General features: G+C 41.0%; 1 protein-coding gene across 1 annotated transcript in view; it reads right to left on the bottom strand.

Annotated features, from left to right (window-relative positions):
* The window catches only part of TTC21A (tetratricopeptide repeat domain 21A), a 48528-nt gene extending 24619 nt beyond the window's left edge, over positions 1-23909 (bottom strand). The window contains exons 1-14 of the mRNA XM_061587871.1: positions 23815-23909; positions 22909-23038; positions 22284-22397; positions 19952-20118; positions 17567-17689; positions 16273-16430; positions 15128-15212; positions 14623-14721; positions 14128-14323; positions 11775-11872; positions 8548-8748; positions 5571-5700; positions 2954-3111; positions 703-915 (exon numbers count right to left, since the gene is read on the bottom strand). Coding sequence (XP_061443855.1) covers positions 703-915; positions 2954-3111; positions 5571-5700; positions 8548-8748; positions 11775-11872; positions 14128-14323; positions 14623-14721; positions 15128-15212; positions 16273-16430; positions 17567-17689; positions 19952-20118; positions 22284-22397; positions 22909-23038; positions 23815-23841 — 1899 coding nt within the window. The 5' untranslated portion in view covers positions 23842-23909. The remainder of the gene's footprint in view (positions 1-702; positions 916-2953; positions 3112-5570; positions 5701-8547; positions 8749-11774; positions 11873-14127; positions 14324-14622; positions 14722-15127; positions 15213-16272; positions 16431-17566; positions 17690-19951; positions 20119-22283; positions 22398-22908; positions 23039-23814) is intronic.
* Between the last annotated feature and the right edge of the window lie 187 nt (positions 23910-24096).

Here is a 24096-nt window from a genome sequence, read left to right as displayed (position 1 = left end):
TTGTTCCATCCATCCCACGCTCAGCTAGCTTGCTAATCAGAATATCACGGGGCCCTCTGTCAAAAGCTTTGCTGAAGTTGAGATACATTATGTCCACAGCAGTCCCACAGTCTACCAGGGAGGTTACCTGATGGTTATCAGTATTACTATCCCCTCATTCCAGAAGGAGAGCTGAAGCTGAGAATGGCTTGCTTAAGGCTGAATGAGGTCATGGTAGAGGTGAAATGTGAACTGGAGACTTCCTGGTGCAACATTCAGCTTTTTAAAATTATTGTTATTATTGTATTTCTTACATGCTTATCTCTAATACACAGATACAAGGCAAATTACTAATCCACTTAACTCCCTTGAGCAGAGGCACAAATATTCAGAAACTAATAATTTGACATCTTGATTTATAACTCACATAAAACACTATCTACCAAACAGTTTTGATTCGTGTGTGAAGGTGACTTCATGGCGAAATGCACTGGAGCTGCATTTCCCCAGGTTTCGGAGTAAAAAGGGGCAGAGTTTGACTAGCGTTGTGTGTCTTCGGCTTCAGAAAACAGAAGAGGAGACACAATGTAGCCAGCACAACTGCAAGTATTTCTCTACCCTGAATGTGTTCATTAAGTTAGTTCTCAAGTCGAAAGGGTCTTGCTTCCTTTAAAAAACATTGACATTGGATTTACTGAGCAGATCATTTATAGAACGTCTTACCAGTTCCCCATTGAGTCGCAGAGCTTCGGCAAGTTCCAGGTAGATGGAGACTTGTTCACTCATAGTTATACAGGACCCCTGGCCTTTCTTAGTTTCCCCTTTCATTTGAGGTAAACTGATCAGCATTTTTAAGACTTTAATGGCTTCAGGATACTCCCCGGCTTTATTCAGTGCTCTAGCCTTGATGAAATGATACCATGGAGAATCACGAAGCTGCCAAAAATATGAAAAGGTGACACCACTAGGACAAACCACTAAGAACCTCATTCTGAAAACATTAGCCCTCAAATGGTTCATTGTGAATGTGTGTGGGCATGCACTCATGGTAGCCCAACTTTTAGAAGAGGCCATCTCTGTGTCTTGAGATTTACTGTCCTTGGTTGATTCCATATCCTCACTAGAGTCTGTTCAGCAAAGGACCCTAGCAACTGCTTCCTGTTCAGTAGAGAGGGACCCAACATTTATTGATGAATTGTCCCTTAATTCGTGGAAGGTGGGCTTTAATTACTAGTTTCCTTTTAAAATTGTTTCTTTTTACAACTAGATCTTTTTTTAAGAAAAACTGGGAAATAGCCTTGTTATGCAAAAAAGGGGGGGAAGAATGAGTGGAAACCAGTAATTAAATTATACCCTACCCTCAGGAGCAGGAATTAAGCCTGCAATCCTAATCCAATTTACCCCATTGCATTCAATAGGACTGACCTCTTAGCAGACAGAATTATTGTGCTGAAAGTGACAATTAAGGGGCAATTTATCATTAGCAATTCATCATTTATCATGTCGTGTAGTACTGAACAGGAACAATTAGTTGCAGAAGCCATAAGGACAAAGCTTCTAATTAAAGACAGTGGAGCCCTGCAAAGCCTCTGTAATGCTTTGCCAGTCCACACAGGACAAGCTAGCACTGCAATTACATTATATCGTGGTGCTGGTGGTGAGTCACAAATCAGGTCTAAAATAAGATGGGATGACAACACAGAAAACACTGATATACAGTGGGTTGGTAATGAGGTTTAGATTCTTTGTAAAAGGGAGTGAAGGATGACAGTTTCCAAATATAGTGCCCAAACTACCTGACCTGTTCTTTGCATGTGTGTACAATAGGGTTGGGGGACAATATCCACTAAACTGGATTTAGTATTGGATTCCGAATGAATTCGATAGTCTGCTATCTGTTCAGACCGGCACAGATTTCTTGTGGCAAGCCGCAGCTGTAATCAGCATAGTGCGGCTGCGGCTGCAATTGGCAAGTTATTTTTTTTTCAACCCCCCCCCATTTTACATAATTATCTTTGTAATCAAAGCTGCTGCATTTGTAACTGTAGGTGTGATAACAATCACCATTTATCCATTATATATTACGGAAAAAATGTGTTATTCTCGCTATACAACGCAAAACATACTGGCTGCCTGGCCTGCTCTAGGCTATACATGTTCTCAATGTTAATTGTCAAATCATCCTGCAGTTTCGTGTTTTTAAAACAAGACAGCTTCGAGTATTCTAAATCTCCATCCTCTTGCACGGGAAACATGATGATGATGAGACTGACCTACACTATCCACCTCCCACCATTACACTGTGACTGTAGACAGTACACCAGCCACACTTGGACAAAATCACCTTGTGTCCCCCAGTACAGGCTTTTGAATCTGTACTGCTGGTGTGTGTGTGTGTGCGTGTGAACAAGGTGGTACTAGTGGTGGTGGTGATGCTGGGGCAGTGCTGTTGACAAACTAATTCGACAATAGTGAATAGCGAAAGGGAAGAGAATCATTAGGCAGCACATCAGTTAGCCCGAGGCAAGAGACAGACTCAAAGGCGATTATCTGCCTCATTGATATGTACATAGGGAAAAGAACCACATGGAACACTGTGATCATTCATATAAGCATTTACACTAAAAATTATTCATTTTTTCCCCCGCCACTGAAAAAACCCATGTGGAACAGTGATCGTTTACGTAAGTGTTTACATTAACAATTATGCAATTTTTTCCTATCACCAACCCTCCCCCCACTGTGGATCAAATAAAATAAAAAAACACACACAGCAGATCAAATTGGGAAGTGCCAGAACAAGTGGGAACAAAAAAAGGGCGGGTCTGGATTGAACGACGGACTATCGGACTACAAGTTTATTGGAACTTGGCAGCGAACCCCATCCCTAGTGTACGAACAGGGACAAGGCCAGAGTAAATAGGGAGGCTGAGCTCACAAGCATTTAAAATGTTTATTTTGGGCTCCAGCTCACCTGAAAATTGTAGCTGACTCCTATTTCTAGTGAATGGACACATTCTTTGATGTTTCCTTGAGAGAGGTGGATCTGAGCCATAAGAAGATTGGCATCTGTTGATGTTGGATCCAATTCTAAACATCGCTGTAGGGTACCCTGGGCAGTTTCTAGTTCTCCTGCAAAATAGCCTAACATGTTATTTTGCTCTTGACATACAATTTTCTACAAATTACTCTTTTGTTATAAGTTCTCAAAATCTTATGCAGGCCTTCCTGAGAGAGCACAGTAGTTTACTAACTAGATCCCATTCTACTCTGTTTCGTTGAGGTGAAGACAGATGTAGTATTTTTGGAGCAGTAATGAAGCATTTTTATTTTTAAAAAAATTACCTCTCCTGAGATCTGAACACTTGGTTCTGCAAGTCTGCAGCATTTTCAGTTTCAGCTAGAAAAAAGCCAGTGTGAAGAATATATTGGCTAGTTCCTACAATGTCACCAGCACATCTCCTCCAATTCCTGGAGCACTTTTGCAACTGTTCTATAAACATTTTCAGGGCTTCTTTTTAATAAAGCAAAAGATAAATTTATCAGCAAAAACCACACGTTGCTTGCCTTTTTTTAAAAGGCAGATACCCTGCTTGAAGCATGAGGGGAAAAGCAAGACTGATGCCTGAACAAGAACCTGATTTACATAGGAAGCTGCCTTATACCAAGTCAGACCAATGATCCATCTAGCTCAGTGTAGTCTACATTGATTGGTAGTGGCTCTCTTGGGTTTCATATCGAGCCTTTCCCAGCCCTACCTGGGCATGCCAGGGATTGAACTTGGGACCTTATGCATGCAAAGTAGATGCTCTACTACTGAGCTACAGCCCTTCCCGAAATGACATGCATACAGATTTGCTGGTATGTATTATGTCATGCAAATTAAAAAGCTGGTCTGACACCATGAGTGCTCTTTAAATACTATCTTCTTCATCCTTATTGTTGTTAATGGGTTTTGCGGTGTGTGCTATCCCTCCTTTCCGATTAGGGCTAAGTGAGTAGCCATGTGAGCTGTCAGTTGTGAATAGGACAACTCCTGTTTTTAATGGGATTTTGCCATCTTGGGAATTGTAAAGTGCATAGCTCTGACTCTTTGTTCTTTGCATCCCAAAGTTGAAGATCAGAGCCATTATCTTGTCTTCTTAGCTTATGAAGATCAAAAATTTTAACTTAGATGCACATCAGTGAAAAGCTCATTCTCTGTAAGGAAATAAATGAGACTTCAGGCTCAGGCATATTCACAAGCAGCTACTTCCATTTAACAAACCCTGCCCACTTTTTATTTCTTGTTAACAAGGGAGGAATTCAATTGAGAAAGCAGAAATTCAGATTCCTTTTTAAAAATAATATCCTCCAACACCTGAACTTGTATCTTTGAAATGTTGTGAAAGCAACACTGTTCTTCCTAGGATGCTTCTGTCTAACACAGAGACTATTACTTCCATTCTGGAAAGCAGAAGCTGATTAGAGTCCTGGGAGGTAATCTTGCAAGACTTGATTTAACATGATCTTCCTTACAGGAAATGTAGTCCTATCTATACAGTATGTGTGAATGGTAGAGAAACAAAGAACTAATTCCTCAATAATCCCTACTGAAAGACCAAACATTTCTAACACATGCAAATGTATTTAAATGCATGACACCTCATTTTTACACAAGGTATCAAACTGGGTGAAAGGCTGATTTCTTCATTTGCATGGCACTGCCATAGTCTGAAGAAAGGATGTGCATTTTGCCCTCCACTACCAAGCAAAATCTCTACCTACAGAGCATCTTGGAGGTACATGCACACCCTCAGCAGATTGTGGGTGGATGTTTGAGAGGCTGCTGAAGTAGACTACAACTTCCCTTCAAACAAAAGCCCCTGCAATGGGTTTTGCGCTGAAGAGGGGAACAATGAAGGCTACCTTCTATCTGGCCTATCTAGCCCAGTACTGTCTACTCTGACTGGCAGTAGCTCTTCAGGGTCTCAGGCAGATGTGCCTGGTCCTTTTAACTGGAGATACAGAGCATATGCTCTACTAATGACCTATGGTCCTTGCCATCCTGAACCAATCACAGGGACTAACAGGTTCCTCCCACTGATGGGACCAAGTAAGAAGTCATTTCTCTGAGGCAAATAGGTCTTGGGCACCTAGTATGTGGAAAAGAAGGGTATAAATGGAATATTTTCCAGGATAAACGTCACAACTGAAGGAGAAGAGGAGGTGGCACAGACTGCCTATCCTTCAGCCTCAACTCCATTGTGAGGCCATGGAGAACAGACTGAGGAGCTCTTAGGGCATGGCAGGCATAGTCAAGGTCCCATAGCCAGACTCAGAACTTATGGAGGGGGAGAGAAATTGAGAAGAAACCTCACCCTGTCTGCCCTACCACTCCCTTCCCAAGTTGTCCCCACTTCTTTCTCATAAACACAGTTTAAGCAAAAAGAGCACTCACACAAAAAGGGAGACTTCTTTAAAGCCTTTTAATGTTCAGCCTTTATTGAGGTCAATTAAAAAAAAAATCTAACGGAAAAGTACTAATAATTTAAAATCCAAGGAATCGTTACTCCCCCCCCCCCCGAGTAGACAATTGGATCTCAACTTACCTGACAAATATTTAACCTGTGCCATTAGGAAAAGAGGTTCAATCATTCCAGGGGTGGCTTTCACAAGTGGATTCAAAATTATAGTTGCCTGCTTAAGAAGTGAAGATAAAACTTGACCTGGTAACCGAGGCTATGGGGGGGAAATTGTAATTACATATTCTCCAGAAAAATAAAATATAGGGCAAAATAAATTTGTTCAGTATACAATTCCTAAGTCTAGCCCAGGAATCCCCTGCTGTTTATGAACTTCAGTCTCACTAACCATCACACAAGACTTCCATGAACATACCTGGCAACTTATGGAATCATTTATAAATTATGATTTCACTATTTATTACAGAACAGAGAGGAATGAAGGAATGTATGACAATTAATCCAATATATTGTAGCAGAAATGTTACTGTGTTGTCAAGTGAAGAGCCAGCATTAGGTTTCTGAATAGCTAAGTATGTATCCTGTTCAGGCTGGTCCACAGAGAGTACTGGCAAAGCTTGGCAGGAGCCCAGTGAAGCTCACAGGAGAGCAGGACCATGGCCAGCTCACTGCAGAGTTGGATACAGAAGAAACAAAGGCGAGGTTCCCAATGATGTAACATAAAACACAAAACCAAAAATGCTGGAACCAATAACAAGGATGTGTGTACAAGCCACAGTCTATAAATGCAAACCAGGCAGTAATAAATACAAAAATGTAAAACACAGATAATGTGGACAAAACAATGTATAAATACGGAACAAATAAAAGTGAAACAGAACTCCAAAGTATATCAGTAATGAGCTCTCCAAGACTGCCAACTTGTTTCACAACAACAGAGGATGTAAGTACAAGGAATATGTCAAATGGCAGCTATCAATCCCTCAGTTTCATTTATCTGTTTTGCATTTTTCTACTTATTGCTGTCTGAGTTTTGCATTTATAAATTGTGGCTTGTACACACATCCTTATTATTGGTTCCAGCATTTTTTATTTTGTGTTTAATGTCGAGTTGGATGCAGAGTCAGGCAAGAGCAGCACACTCCGTCCATCAATGGTCTGGAGAGATTTAGCCTTACTTGTTAATTCGGTGTCGCAAGCTCTCCCCCCACTCCAAGAAATGGTTGGGACTCAGAGGGCACATGCCCTATTCACGCGGTCCTGATTCCAGTGGAAATTGTAAGGCTCCTATTGCCCCTTGATGTGGTGTGGTAGTGGAGAGATGCTCTCTTGCATTGCTAAGGGTTCTGAAGAGCAACATTTAGAGGAAGAATACAGGGATGCCTCCTCAGACTGTGCAGGTAAACATACTGCTAGTTCTCAGGGCTCCACGTCCATGCAAATCTCTCTCACTGGAAATGGTTCCTGAATCCAGTCTTTCTCATGCTTCATGACATCAGACCCCTTCGATAACAGAAGTCTAAACCCTGGGCCTGAACATACTCAATGGGCGCTGATGGATAAAATATGCTTTCTTCAATGAGTGGTGAGGGTTTTTTTAAAAACCCATGGCTACTAGCTGAATCCGAATCCAGGCAAAACCAAGTGTTATATGTGGGTGGTGCCCATGACCAAGAGCTGGCAGAGTTACTTGTTCTTAAAGGCGTTGCAGTCCCTTTGGAGCAGACACACAATATGGGGTGCTCTTGGAACCATTGCTATCACTTGAGGCCCATGTGACCCCGGTGGCAAGGAGCACCTACATCTGACTCGGCTTGGTGTACCAACTATGCCAATTCTGGAGAGGAACTGCCTGGCCATGGTCACTCATTGTCTGGTATCTTCCAAGCTACTGTTGCAATGCACTCTACATGGGGCTGCCCTTGAAGACAGTCCAGAAACTGCAAGTAGTGCAAAATGCTGAGAATGCTGGCAGGAACAGCAGACTGTGAGCATATTGCCTCTATCTTAAAATAGCTACACTGGTTGCCAATTGTTTTCTGGGCTTAATTCAAGATGCTTCACTTTGGCATTTAAAGCTCTAAATATCCTGGAAATCAAATATTTGCAAGAATGACTTCTTTCATATTCAACTACCTATGCTTTAAGGTCAGCAGGTGAGGCCCCCTTGGTGGTGCCTACACAGGATGGTGTGGGGTCCAGGGGAAGGGCCTTGGCAGTGACAGCTCCTCACATGTGGAACTCCCTCCCTACTGAGGTGCATCTGGCCCCATCTCTTAAAGCTTTAGCTGGTTACATAAGACGCACCATTTGCAGCAGACATTTGGAGGAGAAACCCGATTAGACTAGTAATTGTTATGTAGTGATTTGTTATGAGTTTTTTTAAAAGGTTGTATCTTTTTATGGATTTTATGTATTCTTTTTGACTTATTTGATTTTGTTGTAAACCACCATGTGGCTTGAGGAAATAGTAAATAAATCATCCAACTAACTAACTAACTAAATTCTGGCCACCCCACAACTACTTGGGTGGGTATGGAGAGAAACAGTTTGCAGCTGGAATGTAGCCAGCAAAGGAAACAGAGGTCTAGCAAGCTATAGGCTGGGAGAGCTGCAATTCTTGCCTTCTGTTTGCTTTAGAGAGAACTGATGCTGCTGTGAAGGCTAGCAGTCTGTCTGTCTGGTGCCAGCCAGCTTCCCCGTGCATGCTTAACTAGCACATTTGTAAATAAAGAGATGTTTCAAAAATACTGTAAGCAATGCTTAAAGTGGTTGGGGCTTCAGTTGTTGGAGGAAAGGGGAATGTATTTTTCCAAGTGCTTGCTTCTCCCTGCTCCATAAATAGCTGTGCCCTGAGTCAAGTTACTTTTATAGTGCTTGTATAATCATGCATCATGGGATGGTTTTACATCTATTGAAAAGAAATGGGATGACTGTAGGTGTAAACTGATTATAAGCAGGATGGCATTCCACCTCAACACATCCCACTTCGAACACCAAGTATTCAGCACTCCCTCTTCACAAGCAAGCTGTCTATGTCAAAGGCTGCCCCCTCCAATCCTACTGTTTGGAAAAGCAGGGAGCACAAAACAGAAGTTCCCACCTGTTTGGGACAGAAGATCAAATACTCTTTCACAATTTCAATCAAAAACATGGGGTTAAGCTTTTCATAGTATTCGATGCTCAGAGGAAGACCATGCAAAGCAGAAAAATGAAGTTCTGCAGCTTCGTTGAGAAAGGCACAGGCAGCCTGCTCATTCTTGTTTTTCCTTGAAGCAATCACAGCTTGAAGATAAGCTAGAACCTGTGAGAAACATTATACTACATTTTTACTGAACAAGATATTTATTTTATGATCAACCCAAAGCTTCTCTTTGGCTAATCTATGAAGATAGATCTGTGCAGATGTACAAATAAACTATGGTTTGGGGAGTTGGAGTGAAGGATTATATATTCCCTCCTCCTTAATACTTGGGGTCCACCAAACCCCACTGTTTCCAGCTTTGGGTGTTATTTGTGAGTGTGACCATCAGCTCAGGCTGGATTTGAACCCAGGAATGTACCTAAACTTGCTTTGAGAAACTAGTTTCAATTTTGTTTTGCCACTGTGTAAAGCAACAGGAGGGCCTTTGGGTGTATCCCTGCATGGAACTCCAAGAGCCCTCTAGGCCTCATCATCGGTCAAAATGGCCCACAGAGAGTTGAGATAGAAAAAAAGTGGATGTCATTCAATATAACAAGTGGTAGGAGGGAGGTGCCCAGAATGACAAAACAATATGATAAAAAGTCACAATTTTATTCCATTTTTATGAATAAAAATTATATAAAAAGCCCAACGCGTTTCGGCTATTCACATATAGCCTTCATCAGGGGATGACTGTTTAAATTCTTCCTTCAAAGTGATGGTATTGTTGATGTTATTCAAAAGATTACAAATTGTCAATAACACGTTCGTCAGGCTGAATCTGGTAAGTGTCCCTATGAATCAGCGGCATCCAGTAGCATCTGTCATGAACCACCCTGTTCAGATGTTATAAGTTCAGGTCTGTGGCTTCCTTTATGGAATCAATCCATCTCTTGTTTGGCCTTCCTCTTTTTCTACTCCCTTCTGTTTTCCCCAGCATTATGGTCTTTTCTAGTGAATCATGTCTTCTCATTATGTGTCCAAAGTATGATAACCTCAGTTTCATCATTTTAGCTTCTAGTGATAGTTCTGGTTTAATTTGTTCCAACACCCAATTATTTGTCTTTTTTGTGGTCCATGGTATCTGCAAAGCTTTCCTCCAACACCACATTTCAAATGAGCTGATTTTTCTCTTACTCGTTTTTTTCACATCTTCACATTTTCAACGTTCACATCCATACATAGAGATCAGGAATACCATGGTCTCAATGATCCTGACTTTAGTGCTCAGTGATACATCTTAGCATTTGAGGACCTTTACTAGTTCCCTCATATCTGCCCTCCCCAGTCCTAGCCTTCTTCTAGTTTCTTGACTATTGTCTCCATTTTGGTTAATGACTGTGCCAAGGTATTGATAATCCTTGAGAAGTTCAATGTCCTCGTTGTTAACTTCAAAGTTACATAAATCTTCTGTTGTCATTACTTTAGTCTTCTTGATGTTCAGCTGTAGTCCTGTTTTTGTGCTTTCCTCTTTAACTTTCATCAGCATTCATTTCAAATCATTACTGGTTTCTGCTAGTAGTATGGTATCGTCTGCATATCTAAAATTATATTTATTTATTTATTTATTTCTGCGATTTATTTATCGCCCATCTGGCTGGAAACCGAGCCACTCTGAGCGATGTACAAAGTCATAATATATAAGTATCACAACATCAAAACAGCAATAAAACTAAAACAACAGGTAAAGGTTACTACAGTAAAATTCAATAAAGCTTCTGGCCCGTATAGTCCACAAGGTGCGTCATTTATTATTGATATTTCTCCCTCCAATTTTCACACCTCCTTCATCTTGGTCCAATCCTGCTTTTCATATGATATGTTCTGCGTATAGATTAAACAAATAAGGTGATAAAATACACCCGTCTCATACCCTTTCCGATGGGGAACCAGTCGGTTTCTCCATATTCTTTCCTTACAGTAGCCTGTTGTCCAGAATATAGGTTGTGCATCAGGACAATCAGATGCTGTGGCACCCCCATTTCTTTTAAATCATTCCATAGTATTTCATGATCTACACAATCAAAGGCTTTGCTGTAATCTATAAGCACAGGGTGATTTTCTTCTGAAATTCCTTGGTCCATTCTATTATCCAACGTATTTTTGCAATATTATCTGTGTACCTCTTCTTTTTCTAAATCCAGCTTAGACATCTGGTATTTCTCACTCCATATATGGTAAGTTTCAATTATGGTCCTCAAAATGAATTTAGGAGCATCCCTGGGTTCCTTCGGACCAAGGCTGGCAATGGTTGTAGAGGAAAATAATAAGCAACCCTGCAGCTCTTCCCAGTCCCTAGCAGCTGGTTTATTTTACATCCACACAATCGTACATGGTGAAGTCATATGAAAATGCTAAACAGCTAATATACTTACAGATTTGTCATCATACAATAAATGCATTTATTGTACAGTAGCCTAGACTACCTCCTAAGATAGTAGAAATTATAATCGTATATAACGTGATATAATTGTTATGATTCTGCAGAAACACTAAAACCCTGCAAATATTATTGTGTGACGAAAGAGTACATCTCTATGGCAAAGCACAGTCTATCCATCCAAAACCAGCATAGAATGTCATTGCAACTAAATGCTATGGATGAATTACAACTCTCATAATGTACTGGGAATGCTGACTAAGTGGCATATTGATGAGAGCAAAACCAATTAGGCTAGTCTAACACCCTTTTACATCATGATACATTTCAGCAAACTTATCTACAAGGCCAAGCGGTGCTGGGAGCAACCAGAGTACATGGGTAGTTACTAAACAGCTATACATGTGATATTGCCTATGGTAAGACTTCTGAGCCCAGCCAGCATGAAGTGAACTGAAATGTTACAGCAAGGACTGCTGCCTAATAATTCTGGTGACCTGGGGTGGCTGGGGCAGTTAACATGTCCAGTAGCATTCTTTGGCCAGATTCATCCCAGGGTCTGTCAGCTGCTGACCCCTTTGGATGTTTTTTGGAGCCTAGCAACATTAAGCTGTGTAGAAAATTACAGCAGAAGAGATGGCAGTGACCACCACCTAAAGAAGCAAGCAGTGACATGGGGTTGGGAGGGCGTTGACCTGCATTTGCCAGCTCATAATCTAGAGTAAGTGTATACACAAGAAATCAAAAGAAATAAGTGTAATCTAACTGAGGATTTCCCAATGGACTGTTGAACTTCCTTTAGAAACTCCAGTTGTTGCTCTGCTTCTTCTAATTTCCCTCCAAGCACCTGGCACCATATAACCCCTGAAAAGTAATTATCAGCAATAAGTTACATTTGCACAGGTATGGTAAAAACATACTTTCAATTATAAACACAAACATTTAATTGTAAATCATTATGCTTGACAGCATGAAAGTTCATATTAGAAAAGCGTCATGAATTAAGAGTAGGATAGAGAGGTGTCACTTGCCTCACATCCTATGCTACTTTAATTGCAGAAGCTCCTCTCTTTCCATTGCTACAGCCAAAATTTGTTGTTGTTATGTGACTTCAAGTCGATTATGACTTATGGCGACCCTATGAATCAGTGACCTCCAAGAGCATCTGTCATGAACCACCCTGTTCAGATCTTGCAAGTTCAGGTCTGTGGCTTCCTTTACGGAATCCATCCATCTCTTGTTTGGCCTTCTTCTTTTTCTACTCCCTTCTGTTTTTCCCAGCATTATGGTCTTTTCTAGTGAATTCTCATTATGTGTCCAAAAGTAGGATAACCTCAGTTTCATCATTTTAGCTTCTAATGACAGTTCTGGTTTAATTTGTTCTAACACCCAATTATTTGTCTTTTTCTCAGTCCGTGGTATGCACAAAGCTCTCCTCCAACACCACATTTCAAATGAGTGGATTTTTCTCTTATTTGCTTTTTTCACTGTCCAACTTTCACATCCATACATAGAGATTGGGAATGCCATGGTCTGAACGATCCTGACTTTAGTGTTCAGTGATATATCTTTGCATCTGAGGACCTTTTCTAGTTCTCTCGTAGCTGCCCTCCCCAGTCCTAGCCTTCTTCTGATTTCTTGACTATTGTCTCCATTTGGGTTAATCTGTGCTGAGATATTGATAATCCTTGACAAGTTCAATGTCCACAGCTGAAATGGCCCTTCACAATTGGACTTACAATTTGGCAATCTCAGCATTCCCATTTCCAATAATGGCAGCGGTTTCTAGCTCCACCCTGCACAACTTCTGATTCACCCAGCCAAATATATATGATGCACACCTGGAGCTCAATAAATCTATTTTTGGTTGCCTATCTGAGACGGTATAAACAAAGGGGCTGTCAAGCACCTGACAGGTATTGAATTGGGGAATCTTTCTTCTATTTTTGACCTCTGAAACAAAAATCAACAAGCATACCACCTCTCAAGACGGTACACCAATGGTGGTTCATGCTTGTCGAGGCTGGTAGGGCAGAAGCAGGGAAAGCCAAACAGTAAGTGGGGTTAGAGCCAAGGGCAGCTAGAGCCAATTAAATCTCATATTGTCCAGATCTTCCTCCTTGCTGAGTTCCTCAAGAACAACACTGAGATTAAGGAGCAGGAAGCTGACAACCAGTGCCACCCCCTGGACTGGTTGTTAGTAAGAAGGTAGGCAAGTGGGGATTGGCTGAGGGCAGGCTCAGGTTGGTGCGGCAGTGTTCCACTTGCTCTAATGGACCAGCCTCCACTGTAGTACACTAATCCTCTTGTCAACTGTCTGGGCAGGCTTGAGCTAGAAGCTGTTGCCAACGTGCCTATCATTAGATATAACAGCTGGGCAGGTCTGAGAAAGAGGCTGCTGCCAAATTACTTATTACCAGCTTCAAGTCACACGTCCCTGCCTGGGTGAATCAGGGCACAAAACTGATCATGTGGAAGTCTCACATGCCAACCTGAGAACTGGCAATTCTTAAGAGGATGTAGTGAGAGGTGGGATCTCCATAAGCATTTATGTGTAATTCACGGCTCTCTGTGGGAGTTAGATGCACACATTGCCTCCCTTATAGATACTGAGAATTCTCTCATGCCCTAAAACCATAAAGTGAGAAGATTCTCAGGAGAGAGTGCTATGGTTCTAACAAGACAGTCTGTGTCCAAGCTCATAAACATATCTGAGCTGTGGATCCTCTCTGCGTAATGGATGAGCAGGTACATGATTACCTCACCCTCCAGCATGCACATAGTGTAACATGTGATGTGACAGATCCTCATGTAGGACTGTATGCCCAAGGGACAAAATGGTGTGTCTTCCCCTCCCCCCCTTTCTGCCTTGTTTTGCATGGCAGAATTATCTGGCTAGAGCACATATGGCCTGCATACTGAGCCCTCCCATTAGATGTCCCATTATGTGTATTGTAGATGACAGATGTGTACCCACTCCTCCAGAGTCAAGGTAACTCCATAAACCAGACCTAAAAGTGACTTCGAGATGACATATGGTCCAAATTTTTATTATTTTTTTGGTTACATTGAAGAAAGACAGCTATTATTTAAACTAAAAAAAAATCTTATTGGCCTACCCGTCAGTGAATCTGCAGTGTTTTCGTCCAACTCTGAGGCTTTTCTATACCACATAGAAGCTTCCTTCCAGTTCCCCTGAAGGATTAGCAAATATCCTAACTCATTTGCATAATGTGCATCACTGGATATTACGTTGCCACCTGAGTCTTTAATAAACTCATACACTTCCCGGAGGATATCTTGATTCTTCCCGCACTAAATGTAACACAATTTAAAGGACCAAAAAACTGAATAAGTCATGCTCGTGAAACACATACATGATCAAAAAGCCATGTGGTGGGGTAGAAGCTTCAGAAATGTATAATTCTATTTGTTTGTTTTAAAAATGCGCATCATCAATCTATGCAACCAGCTTGTATGTTAGATTCCCCCCACATTTATAAGACTTTCTTTGGGGGAGGGGGAGAACATTTCAAATGGAGAAGGCACCAAAGATGAAAAGGAAAACAAATTATAACTAAGCAAGGTCATAGTAATGGTAAACATGCCCTTACCAGTCTACTGATTACAAACATTTTTTGAAGATGAAGTTCGGATCTTTGGGGCTCTTTCAACTCCAAAGCATCAATAAATTCTCTAAGCATTTGCAATGCCTGCATCAAAAAGTTCAGATTTTTAAAATCAGAGGCACTGCCCCTTCTTTTATCCAATACCTTGAATGACATAACATGACTTGTGGTAAGCAGGTCAAAGGCCAAAAACTATCTACACATTTTAAACATTCCATCATTAGGGTTAGACACTTGATTTCAAAAATGAAATCTGGGATACCGAAGAACAGGTTTCTTCACACCACGCTACATTTTTATATCTGTGAAACAAAGAAATTGAGTATATATATATGCTTAATATAAAGAATACAAAATGACAACACTACCAATGATAAGATAATCATCATCACATCATTGTGGACAAAGAGCACTATGAAGACTAAGATTATATTAAAAATCTAGAACACCAATTTTATAGACTAAATATCAGAAAATATATAATACTCACCAAAACTTTATTTCCAGTCATAGTAAGATGATTTATAACCATATACTGGAGTCCATCTATATCATTTGGATCCTTGCTTAGGATTCTTAAACAATAATTTGTTCAAAGATATTAGAAAGCAAAGTAAATGATAGCATAACCACTTATTCTCTATTATTGAAAGAAGAGCTAATATTAATCAAACTGACTTATTGCTACATAAGTCACACTCTGATAAAAGGAGAAAACCAATTTAAGTTTCTGAAAGGGAGAATTCTCTTAATTTTAAAAGAACAATTGGAGAGTGGGACAGGCTGCTTTAGAAAAAAATGGATTTTGAGAGACCTAGTAACATCTGCTGAAAATGGAAAGAACTAAAAGTTGAAAAGACTAAGGAATACCAGGCAATGTTAGTTGGAACAGAGAACATGGCGGCCCACACACTCTGTAAAGTATGGATGGAGCAGCTACTGGCCATTATGTTGCCCATTCATAAGAAAAATTATTACATTTAAATAACCACTTTATAGGGAAAGGATCACAGCCCAATAGTAGAGAACATGTTCTGCATGTGCAATGTTCCAGGTTCAATCCCTGACAGCTCCATATAGGACTAGGAAAGACTGAAATCCTAGAGCAACATTCCCCAAACTTCTGCCCTCCAGATGCTTTGGACTACAACTTGCATCATCCCTGACCATTGCCATGCCCAACCCTGACCTGGACACCAACTCCTCAAAGGATGAGTCAGACCTCGTATTGACCAAAGACTTGGGGGAGCAGTGGGGTCCCCTGTGGCCAGTCCTGGAGATCCTGAGAGTTTGGGGGAACCTCACCAGGGCTGCCTCTAAAGGATCTTCTTGAGAGGCCTTTGGGGTGGGTTCCAGTCCAAGGGCTAGCAGATGAGCCCCTGATGGGAGAGGTCAAGCCACCCTCCATCCCTTAAGACAAGACAACAGGCATATTAATATCCATGCTCAGGTTGTAGGCCCACAACGAAGCATGCACCTCAAGAGCCCAATGTCACTGTGTGAGTCAGGAGTAAAGGACTCCTTATGAGTAAGGAGACTCCTTGAGGGGCAACTTCCAGTGTAGAGGCAAGTCAAGCAGTATACAAAGGAAATGGCACATTCTAATTTCTTCTGTTGCTGAAAACCATCTCCTACCGTTTGCTTTCTTCTACAGTTTGCTCCCAGTCTTGCAGTGCTAAATGTAGCCTCATCTTGATGACAAGGGCTGGTGTAAAGAAAGGGAAAGTAACCACTAACTGGCTAACTATTTCCAGAGCACCTGAGTAATTCTGTTGCACCATGAAATATTTTGCCTATAGAGAGAGGGAAAGAAGGGGGGGGGAATCCACATCATTCAGAAAAGGCACTGAAGTGGCCTTGTGCCACTGCAACCAGTAGCCTCCCCCATCTGCACTCACATGGATCACAATGCAATGGCAGCCATCTTGCCTAGATCCAAAATGGATTTGTTATTCAAGCCTTTGTCACTGACCTAAAATAACTCCTTTTATTTTACCAGAGTTCTATAAATTCATTTTGCTTCGCAAATAAAAGAGAATATGAACTTAGTACGCACCAACAAAACCCTGCACCCCAATGAGAAAATAACAGCAATTCAAAAAGAAAATCAGATTTGCTTATGAATGAACTAAATGAACTTAACCCAAGATATTTTGGTTTCAGTCCACTGATTTCTGTGGTCAGTCAATCAATGACCCATTGTTTTCATCATAGCTTTATCAACTGATTTTAGAGTTGTTGTTGTTGTTATGTGCCTTCAAGTCGACTACGACTTATGGTGCCCCTATGAGTCAGTGACCTCCAATAGCATCTGTCGTGAACCACCCTGTTCAGATCTTGTAAGTTCAGGTCTGTGGCTTCCTTGATGGAATCCATCCATCTCTTGTTTGGCCTTCCTCTTTTTCTACTCCCTTCTGTTTTTCCCAGCATTATGGTCTTTTCTAGTGAATCATGTCTTCTTATTATGTGTCCAAAGTATGATAACTTCAGTTTCATCATTTTAGCTAGATGGGTTATTTTGTTGGTATGCTGGCTTATATGGGATGGAACTAGATACGTTTTAACTGGTTTTACTGTTGGATTTTAAGGGCTTCTATATGTATATGGTTGTAAACAGTTTTAAAGGGCAGCTTTGCCTAAAGAGCAATCTAAATACATTTAGATAGATAATTAAATGACATATGAACATCTACTCAGACCAAATCTACTGAATTTGGCTTTGTAGGATACAAGCAAGCCATCCTACATAGAGTTAGCCACACATATGGCAATTGATTGCAATGGGCTTCAGCACACCTAGCCCTGCACAGGACCAGGCTAAAGGATTTTGGATTTGCAGTAGCCTGAGGCCTCTGCCTCCAGAAATCTTAACAGTGTGGACATCAATCCTGAGAGAGAGAGATAATAAAACCAAAAGAAAACAACCTACCTTTCCCATCATTCCAAATATATCTGTATTGTCTTGAATTCCTTCATCCAAGTATTTGATAGATTTCTTAACAGCATGAGCTTTGTCACAAGTAACATATATCCATCCTTTCAAAACAAGTCCCTGCAGTGGTTGGAAAAAACAAATGCCTCTTCAGCAAAGTAATGAAACTCTGTAATTATAGCATTGGTGTACCAATAGCACGTCAACTGTGTGTTTCACATAAAATTACCTTTTTCATATACAAAAATTGAAACATAATTGAAAACCACATAAATAATAAAGTAATAAGCCTTTGGACCTTGATAACTTCCAAGACTTCCAATAAAATATGAATAAGAGCAAATAGCATCTTTCTGCCATATGGTCCAAAGGGATTCTTTCTTTGCTATTTCCCCAACCATCAAAGAAGCAAGGAGAAGAGAGTGTGATACAGTATCTGGATCACACTCCTAATTCAGGTTATAGGATTTGTATTAAAAGGTTCTCCCTTGAAAGACTGTACAATCAGCCCAGGACCCAGAAGTAAGACTTGGGAAGCTCATGAAGCCAGAAAAGGCCACAAGACTCATGAGAACTTATTCTTGAGCCATTCCAGGAAGCAATATCTTGAAGGACACACTACTGTGAAGACCTTTGCTGAAGAGGAAGCAGATCCCAGTGACAACTTTCCAGAATCCCCCTACCTCCTGCCCTCATTGCCATATCATATCTACAGGCAGCAAAGGATGAGACAGTTTTTATATTATGATTCATATACAGCTCTCAGAGGACAGATATTAGTGCCTGACAACCTGCTGAGGTTAGTCTGCTGTATACATCATACCAAAATAGTCCTATCAGTTTTAAAGTACTGTGATGTTTTTATTTCATTTAGTGTAATCCTATATCTATTCAGAATTAAGCTCCACAAAGGGCTTACTTCCAGGTAAGTGTTTATATCACACTTTTTTGCACTTGTGGGCCACCTGTGATGGTGGGTGGACTGTTGAGGGCTGCATACAAGTGGATGTGCCAGAGCTAGTGATGGGGCAAACCATTCTCACATACATACATAATTACAGGGGGGAGGAAGTTGCACAGGGAGACCGACGCTTCCTCCCCATCACAATTACTCTTCCACCCCTGTGGCAGACAAGGGAAAATTTGGCAGAGAGAGAACAGCTTGGATACTTGCAGCAGACTGTACTGAAAGCTTGTGACAGCAGCCTGCAGCCTGTGGACATGCGGCATAAAGGATTGCAAATTAAAAACCTCAGATGTTAAATTACTCTGGATATAAGATAGCTTATCTATTTTTTTACAGGCAACAAAATATCATTATACAGAAGCAAAACCACAGTCATATATGAAGAGCCCTGTTCGATCAGATCAAAGGTTCCTCTGATGTAGAGATTCTGGGCCAGCCATACGGCTCTGGGAAGTCCACAAGCAGCCTGCTGTATGTCCCCAGCCTTTGTGAACATTGTTTCATTTTGCTTTTACAGATGAGAACTGCTAATGAATGGTAAACCCCTCCTTCCATGAATTTGCCTAACAGTTTTTTAAAAAGTAGAAAAAGCATTTAAAAAGCAAAACAAAATAAATTTGCTTTAGGAGAATCTTGACTTTTATACACAGGTGGAAAATCCTCTTTATTAAATTTGACATCATTTTCAGTCCATCAAAAGTCTTTTGATGTCTAGTGGGTTGATAGTCAAGAATGTTTCAGACTGAAAGACCCAGTTTTAAAACATTTAAGTATCAAGCTATAATCCTCCTATGTAACACTTACCTGGGAGTGCGCATTTAACTGAATGGAAACTGCTGTGTAAACATTCAAAGAATAATCAAGTTTATAGACTGATTCACAATTATGTGAAAGAACCGGCCTGATTTCGTATTGAGCAATGAGAGACAAAGAGAAGATTAGGTAGAACACACAGTGGTGCTAGTTCAGAAGCCTGATCACATATACTCTATGCTTGAAGACTTCCCCAACAGAACAGATGGTTGGCACTATCAGCTTTGCCAGTGCTGAACGTCTGTCACAGTGGGAGAGGTGAAGGAGATGTCTAGAATCACTCTCTGCCTTCCCCAAACAGGAGAGAGTCTGGAGCTGTCAGAACTGACAGTGTTTACCATCTGTTTGGTAGTCTGTGCACATTCCAGGGTGACTATGCATACAACCTTGGCAGCTGGACAGATATCTCCTTGTTGCCAGCATCTTTTTGTATGCGTGAGTCCTTCTCATCCAGAAGGGCAATACATGTGGAACGCTGTCTTTGGACAAAGATCACATTTGCAAGACTAATATAACTATGCCTTGCTGGCTTATACTCTACAAAGTATTTAATAGGTGTGATACATTTCAGAGTTCAGGTGGAGTGATCTATTCCGCTCTACCTCTCTTGCTCCATTAGACACTTTCAGCATTTTGTCGACATACTCCTTTGCTTTATCATTTCTGTTCATTAGCCACAGAAACATTCCAGCATAATACAATGCATTACTTCCAGCAGTCTTCCTTGTTTCCTTTAATTTGGTTTCCAAGTCCAAAACAGCAGAGGAATCTGAAAGTAAACAGGGCAGATGGTGTTCTCCACTTATCTTGTTGTCACATATCACAAGTTAGTTCAACACGGAAGCTCCCGGGGCTTTTTGTGTTGTGTAAGAGCAGCAGTCAAGGAGCAAGATATATGGAGGACTGCTGAAAACACACAGAGGGATCCTACACCAATCAACTATCTTAGTACAATGGATTTTTAAATTACTATGGATCACCAAATCTTTGTGGTGTTCTTTTTCTATTTTATTTTACATCATAAATAATTTGTTTCTTCAATCCTTCCAAATGTTTGGCTATTTTAAGGAAAGAAAATAATAAAAAGGTATGTTTAAGGCCTTCTTTAGTGACAGAACTACAGGAGCCAAGCTAATATAAACAGGAAGAGAATTCCACAACTGCGGGGCTAACACTGAGAAGGTTCCATCTTCTGTGCTTACCAACCTAACTGATTTCACCAGTAGGCATATAAGTAGGATCTCAGAGGCAGATCTTAGATTATGGACAGGGCCATACAGATATAGATGGCCCTTAAGATAATCTGTTTCTAAACTGTTTAATATCGGCACTTTGAACTGGGCCTGGAAATGTATTGGTAGCAACTGGCACAGAAGTGATGACACTTGTTCAGACCTTTTAGCCTCCATTAAGTATCCTGGTGGCTGCATTTTGCACCAACTGAAATTTATGAGCCATTTTCAGAGACAGCCCAGTGTAAAATGCATTGCAGCAGTCCAGTTTGCAAGTAACTGGAGTACAGGTGCTAAAGGCCAGGTACTGCTGCTCCAGATAGGGCCGCAGCTGGCATACTAGCCTGCGCTGGTAGAATACACTCCTGGCCACTGCCACTATGTGTGCCTCTCCAGACAGCGACATGTCCAAGAGTATTCCCAAGCCATATATCTGGTCCTGGAGTGTAACTCTCTTCTGCAACTCCTCTATCCAACAGACCTTCCAATCTACAGGACTTCTGTTTTATCTGGTTTACGTTTCAGTTCACTCTCTCTAATCCATCTCAAAATTTCATCCAGGTACCTGTTCAGTAGTTCAACAACCTCCCTAGAATTTGGAGGTGGAAAAGAAAGTACAGTTGTAGATCATTAGCATATTTATGGTAGCATAGCCCAAACCTCCAGATGACTTTCCTCAGCAGCTTCAAACAGATGTCAAAGAGTATTAAGGATAAAATTAAAACCCGAGGCATGCCTGAAGCCAGAGGCCACTAAGTGGAATAGAACTCCCCCAACCCTACTTTCTATGGACAAATCCAAGGAGGACTGGAGTCATTGTAATACAATGCCTCCTAAGACAGCTCATACAAGCAAGACAAAAGGATACTACAGTGAAATAAAAAGTTGCAATACATGAACAATGAAGCATCTTTATAGATTTGATAAGAAAATAATGAAGAAATTTTAACACAAATAATTGGTATATAGCCTCAGCAATGCCCCTACTCCCAAATCACTTCTTCAATAGGCAAACTGGAGCAAAAAGAATCTTACACTCAGTAAATGATGGCAAGCTACCAACCAGTGATTCAAAAAATATGTGGTCTCATCCTATTGAGATAGGTTTGTCTGACTTTGAATGGAATTAGGCTGATAAAGTCTCATTAATTATAAAATCATGTAAAACAATTGGGAAAACTAAGCTACATCATGAAGTGGGAAACTTTTAAATACTTGTAGAATTAAGGATCTTCTTTGATATTGTTATTATGCATGTGAAAACTGATTAAGTGCTTTTGAAACTGATAAAACTTTCAAAACCAGTTTTGATATAGCACAAGGATATTAAAATGTGCCAAAGCACCCTGGGCATACCAAAGTCATCCTCAGTTGGTCATTATTCCCAGAGAGTAGAGTTAATGATAACTGTAACTAGCAAAACTGTCTATTGAAGAGTTTATAGGCCAACTCACAGTCACATTAAAAGTGAATGAGACTAGCGCTCTCCCAGGCTCCATGCCTTCAAACCTGCCATAACCAGATGGCAGGATCACACCCACTTTTTGATGGTTTTTAAAAACAGAACAAAACACTACCTCCACCTCAATTTTTTCATTTGATTGATTTTAATACCATTCTTGCAAACATGCTGAATCTTTCATTTCAGGCAATTTCTAACAAATGTCACAACAAGTATTTTTAGCAGTCCTGAACGACTCACCAACATTTTCACATCTTTTGTGAGCATAAATGAGCCCGAGGAGGCAGCATAAGGAAACATCTACATGGCGCTTCCGAGCATTCTCTAATAGTGAGATGCCTTCTTGGATTCGGCCTGCAAGGATGTAACACAATTCATCCATTAGTTGTTAGCAGTCACCGCTTTATCATAAATGTACACATTTTGGAGGAGAAAACCTCTTAGGCTGCAATCCTATAAACACTTACCTGACCCATTGAAGTTAAAGGGGCTTACTTCTGAGCAGACACGCATAGGATTGCATTGTTAGTATGGCCAGACTTTGTGGTGGGCTATCAGAGTGGTCAAAAATACCACTGAGATATACACAAGCATGGTGAGCTCTCTCGGTTTTCACTTTCCCATGATTATCTGGGGCCAGCTTTCTAATGTACAATGTAGCTTTCCAGTCTTTGATATGTTTTGGTTTTGATTTTTTAAAAATTTCCAGTTCTCATGTTTCCTTAATATGTAGAGTTCTGATCCATGCAAAAACTACAGGCAGTTTTCTCATTTAGGCTTCCACACTATGTTTTGTTAGGCTTTCACATTGTGTTTTGTTTTTAGAATGATGCACTTTCAATATTTATTGATTTCAAATATTTACCAAGAAGCAATGTTCCAAAACCCTTGAAAAACTGCAACACTGGATCATTAGCATGTTTTGACAGTTCGATGTTTGTCACTTGAACAACGTAGTTGAAGTATTTTTCTTGAGCATAGTACAGAATTCTGGCCTTGAGGATGACAGAAAGAGAAGTGGGGTTTTTATATTTTTGTTTAATTCACTACACTAAGGAAAAGCTTCACTAAATAAAGGGCAGGGTTGCCAAACTTTCCATGGGCCACTCAAATTGCCCCTTAAATCTGTAGATGTTGGCAGATGATTTTCTCTCTCATGCTATGAAAAAGAATTACCTACTAATTTCTACAGATCAAACTGTGTTAATGGAACAAGAGCAGACCAGGTCACATTTCCCCCTAATTTTTCTGCAAGACAGATGAAGAGTGCAAAGACTTTATTGCTGATCCTAAACATCACTGATCGTCTCATGATCTTGTGTGGAGAGCATAACCCGGCCATAAATGACTAGCAGTCAGCAGTCAAAGGGTGCAGTCAAATTCAGCCCTTTAAGTTTCCCTCTAGGAATCTCCTTCCAGATGATGGTTTGGTGGTATTTTACACTGTAGCTGGTTTATTTTCTATCCCACTCTCTTCCAAGGTAGTGTGCATGGTGTGTCCCGTCCCCATATTTTATTCTCACAACAATCCTGTGAAGTAGGCCAGGCTGTGCAAAAGAGGGGCGTGGCCCAAGGTCAGTGTAAGGGTCATTTTGTCAGCCGCCTGCACCACGCCCAACGGAAAGGCACAATTTGCAAGATATATCTCACAAATAAAGAATTAATTCTCACAAATAAACAGGACGACACAAAGCATGGCGCCAATCATGGCTAAGCCTTGAGGAGGGTTCTCTTCCTTTGAAATAAAAGTGAGGAAAGGGCGGGGACGTACCACGGCCTGAGGGTCTTGGTCAGCCATGGCGCTGACAGGAACCCCGAGAAAAAAAAATCAACTGCCGCAACCGCCACCAAGACTAGACTAGCACCTCCATAGTATAACCGACGAAGCTCGAGCCGCGCCCCCTTCTCCCGAACACCCAATCGTCGCCTGGCGTGCGTAGTTACCTTCAGGCCGCGCCCCTCGTTGCTAAGCGAGTCACACGCACAGGATTCTCCGCCTCCTCCGGCGCACAGACCCCGCCTCCCAGTGGCACCAGAAGCCGGCCCACAGGAC

The sequence above is a fragment of the Rhineura floridana genome, chromosome 10, assembly GCF_030035675.1.
Source record: "Rhineura floridana isolate rRhiFlo1 chromosome 10, rRhiFlo1.hap2, whole genome shotgun sequence".
NCBI classification, from domain to species: Eukaryota; Metazoa; Chordata; class Lepidosauria; order Squamata; family Rhineuridae; genus Rhineura; species Rhineura floridana.
The sequence above is the reverse complement of the archived record's forward strand: the minus strand, read 5'-3'. Positions and strand labels throughout refer to the sequence as shown.